The following is a 9,381-nucleotide window of genomic DNA, read 5'->3' on the forward strand; positions in this document are numbered from 1 at the left end:
AAATCATCACTTTGTGTAAAAGCAATTAAAGTATTGTCTAATTTCCTGATATGTTTCAAAACATGTTTTATGACACTGTATTTACATGATATCAATTGACTTTCAGAAAGGAAGAAAATTGTATGAAGGAAAAAACAGAGAGGCAGGTTGAAGGAAAAAAGGGGAAAGAAAGAGAAATACAGAAGAAAGGGAGGGAGGGAAAAAGGAAAAGAAAGAAAAAATATTACCAGTTTACTTAATCAAAAAGACAGATATAAAAAAAATTAAAAGATTTTGAGATAATACTTTGCTGATGAGTTTCTGGAAAAAAGTAAACTGACAAAATTCACCCCAAAAGAAATAAACACTTTTAACATAACAATTTCCATGGAAAAAAATTGAGAAATCGATGAGTGCTATGCTCCTCATTCCCCACAAGGATTAAACAAGATTGTTTCAAATTAATTTGTTCAAATTCTCAAGAAACAAATAATTTAAATGTTATTTAAACTGAGTTGCAGCATAAATAAATATATTTTCGAATTTATGAAGCCAGCATAGGTGGAAAGTGCTGTATCTTAATGCAATCTGATTATGGCAATGGTAGCGAATTTCTGAAGTAGATTTTAGGAGAAATTAGGCAATATAAGGAGTTCAAGGCCTTTCCATAAACTTTAGCATCAGGGTGTCACATTTTCTTATGGCAAATTCGTATGGTGATTAATAACTATGCTGTTGCAGGACTGGGAAGATAAAATAAACTGAGAGCAGAATGGCAGATGTTATCAATAAGTGGAGAAGTACCTGGGTGTTCATAAAGCACTTTGGGAAGAATAGTACATGTCTTAGTTATCTAGTGCTTCTAGAACAGAGCCAACAAGTGGATGGCTTTAGCAAACAGAAGTTAATTCCCTTACAGTCTGGGAGGCTACAAGTCCAAATTCAGAGTGCTATCTCTAAGGGAAGGCTTTCTCTCTCAGTTGGTTCTAGAGGAAGGTCCTTGTCATCAATCTTCCCTTGGTCTAGGAGCTTCTTCACACAGGAACCTCAAGTCCAAAGGACACACTCTGCTCCCGGTACTGCTTTCTTGGTAGTATGAGATTCCGCCTGTCTCCCTGCTCACTTCTCTCTTTTGTATCTCAAAAGAGATTGGCTTAAATTGTAGAATGATCTTATAAATTAAGTTTACTTAACTGCCAGTAATCCCATCTCATCGACATCATAGGGATGGGATTTACAACACATATGGAAATCACATCAGATGACAAAATGGTGGACAATCATACAATACTGGAAATCATGACTTAGCCAAGTTGACAGATATTTTTGGGAGACACAATTCAATCCATGACAGTATTTTTTTTTCATTACTGTATATTGGTCTCAAAGAGGGAAAGGTTTTGTCATGAAGATGGCAAATAATTTAGAAATATTATAAGGATCAAGAAGAATATCCTGTATATAGACCAAGAGGCAGTATCAGAACGAGGGAATACTGTGTGGTTTAAAATCAGGAAAAGTGTGTGTCAGAGTTGTATCTTTTCACCATAATTATTCAATCTGTATGCTGAGTAAATAATCCAAGAATCTGGACTATATGAAGAAGAATGTGGCATCAAGATTGGAAGAAGACTCATTAACAATCTGTGATACACAGGTGACACAACTTTGCTTGCTGAAAAAGGAGAGGACTTGAAGTACTTGCTAATGAAGATCAAAGACTACAGCCTTCAATATGGAATACACCTCAAAATAAAGAATTCAAAAATCCTCACAACTGGACCAATAAGCAACATCATGATAAATGGAGGAAATATTGAAGTTGGCAAGGATTTCATTTTACTTGGATCAACAATCAATGCCCATGGAAGCAGCAGTCAGGAAATCAAATGACGAACAACAATGAATCTGCATAACATCTCACAACATGGATGAACCTGGAAGGCCTTATGTTGAGTGAAATAAGTCAATCACAAATGAGACTGCTATTATAAAAACTCAAGAAGAGGTTTACACACAAACGATCTTTGATAGTTACAAGGGAGGGGAGGGTTGGGGAGGACAAAACACTAACTAGACAATAAATAAGTGGTAACATTGGTGAAGGGTAAGACAGTACATGATGCTGGGGAAGTCAGCACAATTTGACCAAGGCAAGTTCACAGAAACTTCCTCTTCTTGACCTTGAGTTTCCCATGTCCATTCATCCAGCTTTCCTCTCCCTTCCTCCCTCTTGGTCCTTGCCCCTCGTTGAACTTCATGGTTGAACTATGTTATTCTTTGTTTTACAAGCCCGTCTGATCTTTGTCTGCAAGGTTAACCTCAGGAGTGACTTCAGTACTGAGTTGAAAGGGTGTCTCAGCGCCATACTCTAGAGGTTTCTCCAGTCTCTGTCAGACCAGTAAGTCTGGTCTTTTTTTGTGAGTTTGACTTTTGTCCTACATTTTTCTTCAGCTCTGTCAGGGATCTTCTATTATGATCCCTGTCAGAGCAGTCTGTGGTGGTAACCGGGCACCATCTGGTTGTGCTGGACTCAGTTTGGTGGAGGCTGTGGTAGTTGTGGTCCATTAGCCCTTTGGACTTATCTCTCCCTTGTGTCTTTGGTTTTCATCATCCCCCCTTGCATTCTTTTAGAACAAGCTGAATATATATTCTTAACAGGCACCCTCGACAATTTCTCACCCAAGCCAGAAACTCTGACTTTTACCCTCTTTGTTTTACAAGCAGGTAAACTTTGGCAAAAAGACTGAATTGTTTTTTTTTTTAGCAAACTCAGAAGTTTCTGGGTCAGACTGCAGTTTTATTCAAATGGAGTTTTAATTTAGGCTTGAAGTCACCTTTTTTACTTGTGCTAGCATCTCAGTTTTACAATTCACATGCACACAACTAATCTCCATAGTTTACATTAGTATTCATTCTTTCTATTGTACAGTTCTATCAGTTTTCACAAATGCATAATGCCATGTACCCACTATTACACTATCATCCAGAATAGTTTCACTGCCTTAAAAATCCCCTATATTCCATTTGTTCATCCCCTCTACTTGTTCCGATCTCCACCCCCTAGCCTCTGGCTGATCTTTTTACTGTCACTACAGTTTTGCCTTTTTCAGAATGTCATACAGTTGGAATCATAAAATATGTGTCCCTATAAGACTTGCTTCTTACACTTAGCAATATGCATTTAATGTTCCTCTGTGTTTTACAAGACTTAACAGCTCATCTTTATCACAGAATAGTATACCATTGTATAGATTTACCACAGTCGTTCATCCATTCACCTATATGAGTGGAATCTTGATTGCTTTCAATTTTTGGCAATTACAAATAGAGCTTGTGTAACATTTATGTGCAAGTTTTAGCATGAACATAAGTTTTCAACTCTTTTGGGCAAATACCTAGGAGTGCGATGGCTGGATCCTATAATAAGGCTTTGTTTAGCTTTGTAAGAAACTGCCAGACTGTCTTCCAGTGGCTCTAACACTTTGCATTCCCACCAGCAATGAATGAGAGTTCTGTTGCTAACACAGTCTCACCAGCATTTGGTGTTGTCAGTGTTTCGGTTTTTAGCCATTCTGATAGGTGTGTGGAAGTTCCTGGGTGCTGCAGATGGCTAATGCACTTTCAACTAACCAAAAGGTTGGTGGCTCGAGTCCACCCAGAGGCACCTCAGATGAAAGGCCTGGCAATCTACTCCTGAAAAGGAGCCGTTGAAAACCCTGTGGAGCACAGTTCTACTCTGATACGCATGGGTTACCATGAGTCAGAATTCACTTGCTGGCAACTGGTTTTTCAATAGGTATGTAGTGGTATCTCTTGGTTGTGTTAATTTGCAATTTCCTAATGACATGATGTTGAGCACCATTTCATATGCTTCTTTGACAGTCGTCTATCATCTTTGCTGATGTGTCTGTTCAGATATTTTGTACATTTTTTATTTGGATTGTTTGTTTCTTCTTGTTGAGTTTTAAGAGTTCTATGTATATTTTAGAAACAAGTTATTTATCACATATGTGTTTTGCAAATATTTTCTCCCAGTCTATGACTTGCTTTTTCATTCTCTTAACAATGTCTTTCACAAAACACAAGTGTTTAATGTTAATGGAGTCCAACTTACCAATGTTTTCTGTTATAGATTGTGCTTTCTTTTTGTTTTGTATCTGAAAACTCATTGCCAACCCATGGTCACCTAGATTTTTTCCTAAGTTATCTTTGAGAAGTTTTATAGTTTACAATTTTACTTTTAGGTCTGGATTCATTTTGTGAAAGATGTAGGTCAATATCCATTTTTTTTCTTCTTCTTTTTTTATTTTTTTTTCATGTGGATGTCCAATTCTAGCAGCATTTGTTGAAAAGACTGTACTTTCTCCGTCCAATTGCCTTTGCTCCTTTGTCAATGATCAGTTGACTGTATTTGTATAGGTCTGTGTTAGGACCCTCTATTGTGTTCCATTGGTCTATTTGTCTGTTCTTTTGCCAGTACCACACTGTCTTTATTACAGTAGCTTTATAGTAAATCTCATAGCTCATGAGTTGGAATTGACTTGACGGCAGTGGGTTTGGTTTTTGGGTTTTTATAGTAAATTTTGAAGTCAAGTGGTGTCAGTTCTCCAACTTTCTTCTTCAGCTGGGTATTTTGAGTCCTTTGTCTTTCCATAAACTTTAGAATCAGGTTGTCAATATCAACAAAATTAATTCCTGGGATTTTGACATCTTAACGATACTGCGTCTTCCTATGTATGGACATGGAATATCTCTCCATTTATTTACATCTTCTCTTATTTCTTTCATCAGGGTTTTGCAGTATCTCTCAAGTAGATTTTATACATATTTTGTTAAGGATCCCTGGTTGCACAATGGTTAAGCACCTGGCTGATAAGGGGAAGGTTGGCAGTTGGAACCCACCAGCAGCCCCATGGGAAAAACGACCTGGCAATCTGCTCCGGTAAAGATTACAGCCTAGAAACCCATATGGGGCAGTTCTACTCTGTCATATAAGGACATTATGAGTCAGAATCAGCTCGACAGCACACAACAACAACAACATATTTTGTTACCTTTATATCTAAATCATTTTCTGGTGTTTCTGCTGTAGTAAATAAGGCTGTGTTTTTAAATTTAATTTTCAATTGTTCATTGCTGGTGTACAGGAAAGCAATTGACTTTTATATATTAACCTTGTATTCTGCTACTTTACTATACTCACTTATTAGTTAGTTTTGGGTTTTTTTTTTTTCTTTTGTCAGTTCTTTGGGATTTTCTACATAGATAATCATGCAGAAATAAGATAATTTTATTTGTATCTTTCTAATCTGTATGCTTTATTATTTCCTTTTCCTGTCTTAATTCATTAGCTAGGGCTTCCAGCACAATGTTGAATAAGAGAGGTGAGAGAAGACATCATTGCCTTGGTTCTGACCATAGGAGGAAAGCACCTAGTTTCTCACCCGTAAGTATGATTTTAACTGTAGGCTTTATGTAGGTGTTCTTTATCAAGTTGAGGAATTTTTCCTCTATTCCTAATTTGCTGAAAGTTTTTGTTATGGATGAATTTTGAATTTTATCAACCTCAAATCCCTGAGTATGTCCCAGGGTCCCTAGCTGGCACAAGTGGTTTGTGCTCATATAAATGTAAAGGAGCCCTGTAAGCACAGTGGTTAAGAGCTTGGTTGCTAACCAAAAGGCTGGCAGTTTGAATGCATCAGCTGCTCCTTGGAAACTCAATGGGGCAGTTCTATTCTGTCCTACAGGGTTGCTGTGAATCAGAATTAACTCAATAGCAATATGTTTTTTTTTTCTTTTTGATTACTAACATGAAGTTTGGTGATTCCACAGAAGAAAGGGCCAGTGATGTGTTTCTGTAAAGACTGTAGTCAAGAAAATTCCATACAGCAGTTCTACTGTGTAATGCTTGAGGTCACCATGAGTCAGAATCAACTGGACAGCAGTGGGTTTTTTTGGGGTGGGGGGTGGGTTGCTTGGGAAAACAATTGAAAGAATGTGCTAAATCATGAGGAATGAGTAGAGTCAGGATTTCAGATGAGTCAAACATTTAAGATACCCAGCTTACTAACTGCTATCACCCTGAAATACAGAACATGCAGCTACCTCAGGAGTCACCTCAGATTGTTATGTTTTGGGTGATGGGATGACAAGGGCTCTGTCTTTAGTTATCTAGTGTTGCTATAACAACAACACTACATATCGGTGGCTTTAATGAACCAAAACTAATTTTCTTACAGTTTTGGAGGCAAGAATTCAGAATTTAGGGTGACTATGCTAAAAAAAAAAAAAAAAAAGTTTTTTTTTTTTTTTTAATGCTAGAGGAAGGCTTTCTCTCTCTGGAGGCTCTGGTGATCTTCATGTGATTGGCGTCTATCTTCCCCCATCTTTGCTTGCTTTCTTAATCTACTCTTTTATATTTTAAAGAGATTGACTTGGGACACACTCTGCACTAATTCTGTCTCATTAATGTAACAAAGAAGACCCATTCCCAAATGAGATTATAACCAGAGGTATAAGGGTTAGGATTTACAACACATATTTAGGAGGGACACAGTTTAATCCGTAACAGGCTCCAAATTGCATATTAAGGACAATCATGGTGAAGTTGACTTTCGGCACAATTTAAGACATGTGGAAAGAATCCACTCTGTATAATTTTAGATAATCTTTATGAAAAATAGCTTGAGTCTTAAAATTCTTCTTTCCTGCTATTTCTGAACTCTATGGAAATACAAAATCATCATATGCACTCTAATAAGGAAGTCAGTTAATTTCCCTGAATGCTGGACAAGCTTCTAGGAGGCAAGGGTGACCTCTTCCTCCCCCTTGATTCAGGTAAAGGATTCCAGAGGACATCATGATATTCCCATGTCATTTGAGTATAAAGAGCCTGGTCCTATAATGGCCTCTAGTGTATCAGTCAGAGTTAATGCAGGAAATAGAAATAACTCCTAGTTATCTGTTAGAAAATCATTTAACTCAATAGTTGATACTTAAAATGTATCTAAAGGGCCTAGAGAAGTTGAATTCAGGAAACTATAATCAAACTTTTGGTTTCATGATCCCATCATTGTAGCTGCAATTCAGAGGTCAGGAAATGAAGGATGCTGCTTTTTCCACTACTTAAAGAAATTGGCCTTGATGAAGCCAGTAGAACCATTGTTGATGATTAAATAAAAATTATGCAATCTAACTTACATTAAGAGTAATCTGGTGTTTGCATTTTTATTAAGGGAAAAAAATCAACTTCCAAAAAAGTTATCTCTTTTTTGTTAAAATATGTATTTGTATAGAAAAATAGCTAGAAAAATAAATACAAAGGATTTTGTAATAATACAAAAATTTCGAAGTTCTAAAAATGAGAATTAGCCTGGTTGAGGGAGAGCACTTTCAGGACTCTTGCAATAGTTCCAGTGAGATTATGGGTAAGAAATCTGAGCTTTTTCAGTATCAGAGGCAACAGGAATAGAATGGGGAAAAAAGGTTCAGCAAATATTATATACGTGTACATCATACGTTTCCCAAGACTGAAACCTAAAAAGAAAGCATACTGACATCATTTAATTCTTCACCCCACATTGAGCTAGATCGTCCCTATTAACCCACACTAGGCTGTCTTTCAGGGGCTTCTGAAGGTATTTTGTGGAATAGATTTCTAAAAATGAAGAGCTGATAGCTGAGAGTGGTTTCAGATATCTTCTGAGTTGGCTAGGCCAAAATCACCTGCAGAGCTACTACAGAAGGAGCCCTGCTGGCCAGCAGGGATCAGGGATCACAGGGTAACAGAAAATTTTTCACCACCAGCATCACTGAGTTCAAACTTTAGAGTGTCTGTAGACCATGAAGACCATATTTTTGACATGAACATTGGGTAGCACACTACTCTATTCATTTCCCATTCAAAGAGTTTCAGATGTGTCCACAGATGTTAATTCCAAAGACTTCATTCAAAGAGGGCAAACTTATTTGAAAATATTTGTACTTACAGATGCAGGTAATGGTGAGTGAAGAAAGGATAAAGCAAATAAGTCTTACTAAATATTCCTATCATAATGAATCCACATTTATTTTTTCAACTAAAAATTTCTTGAAAATGACTGAAATCTGTGATGCTAGAACACTATGAATATATAAGCTGAAATCTAATTAGTACATCGTCGTTTCTTCTGCAGGAGAGGTCCTCATTATACGTGGTTTATTACTAAAATCAGATTTTGTTCAACTCAGATTTGTTCAGGACCACCAGTGTGTTCTAGCCATCAGTTTCCTCATGGCCTCTTTAACGTCTTTATTCCTCAGACTATAAATAAGGGGGTTCAACATGGGTATCGCCACCGTGTAGAACACAGACACCACCTTGTTCTGTTCAGTTGAATAACTGGACTGGGGCATCACGTAAATGAAAGTAATGGTTCCGAAGAACAGAGTGACTGCAGTGAGGTGGGAGGTGCAGGTGGAGAAGGCCTTGTGGCGGCCCTCGGTGGAACGCATCTTCAGGATGGTGATGAGGATGTAGATGTAGGAGACAGCTATGATAAACACTGTGACCACAATGATGGAGCCAGAAGAGATGGCTGGAATGATGTCAGAAGTAAAATCATGAGAACAAGAAAGCTTCAAAAGTGGTGAATAGTCACAAAAAAAGTGATTGACTTTATTTGGCCCACAGAAGGACAGACTTAATAAGCAGCCCGTAAATATCCAACCATTCACACACCCACCTAGGTAGGATGTCCCCAGTAAGAAAATACAGATTCTGGGGGACATGTGGGTGGAGTAGAGCAGGGGTGAACAGATGGCCACATAGCGATCATAGGCCATGGAAGCCAGCAGGAAGGATTCTGTTGTCCCAAACGTGACCACAGAACAGAGTTGAGCTACACAGCCAGCAACAGGGAGAGAAGTTTCCTCCCTTAAGAAGCCCATGAGCATGACAGGAGTGACTGATGAGGAGTACCCAATGTCTACAAAGGCCAAATAGCAGAGAAAAAGGTACATTGGGGTATGAAGCTGAGGGCTACCTCTGATTAACATGATTATGCTGATGTTGCCTGTTACAGTGACAACATAGACTCCTAAAAACATAATAAACAAAATGACACAAACTGTAGGATCCTCTGTTAACCCCAAAATAATGAACTCTGTCACAGCTGTGTAGTTTCCAGTGGCCATCTATAGTGGTTGGTAATGACGCCCACTGAAAGCAAAACAAGTGGAGGTTAGAATAAAATAAATTTTATAATTTGGATACTTATTTTTCTATATATATACAATAAAAATCACAACATAGACAATTATGTTTAAATTTTTGGTTTCATAAAATGCTTTCACACACAATTTCTCATGTGAGTTGAGAATACATATGGTCATTGGTGTAAGATCAAGAATAGTCAGAAA

At 37.6% G+C, this 9,381-nt stretch overlaps 1 protein-coding gene across 1 annotated transcript; it reads right to left on the reverse strand.

Moving 5' to 3' along the window:
• Positions 1-8,217: 8,217 nt before the first annotated feature.
• LOC126079567 (olfactory receptor 480-like) lies at positions 8,218-9,156 on the reverse strand. Its single transcript, XM_049890659.1, has one exon. It carries the CDS (start codon positions 9,154-9,156, stop codon positions 8,218-8,220), a length of 939 nt encoding a protein of 312 aa, XP_049746616.1.
• Positions 9,157-9,381: the final 225 nt, after the last annotated feature.

Source organism: Elephas maximus, chromosome 7, assembly GCF_024166365.1.
Source record: "Elephas maximus indicus isolate mEleMax1 chromosome 7, mEleMax1 primary haplotype, whole genome shotgun sequence".
Taxonomy (NCBI): domain Eukaryota; kingdom Metazoa; phylum Chordata; class Mammalia; order Proboscidea; family Elephantidae; genus Elephas; species Elephas maximus.

Coding starts and splice junctions, on each gene's coding strand:
- LOC126079567 (XM_049890659.1), bottom strand. CDS start 9,156: ATGGCCACTGGAAACTACACAGCTGTGACAGAGTTCATTATTTTGGGG.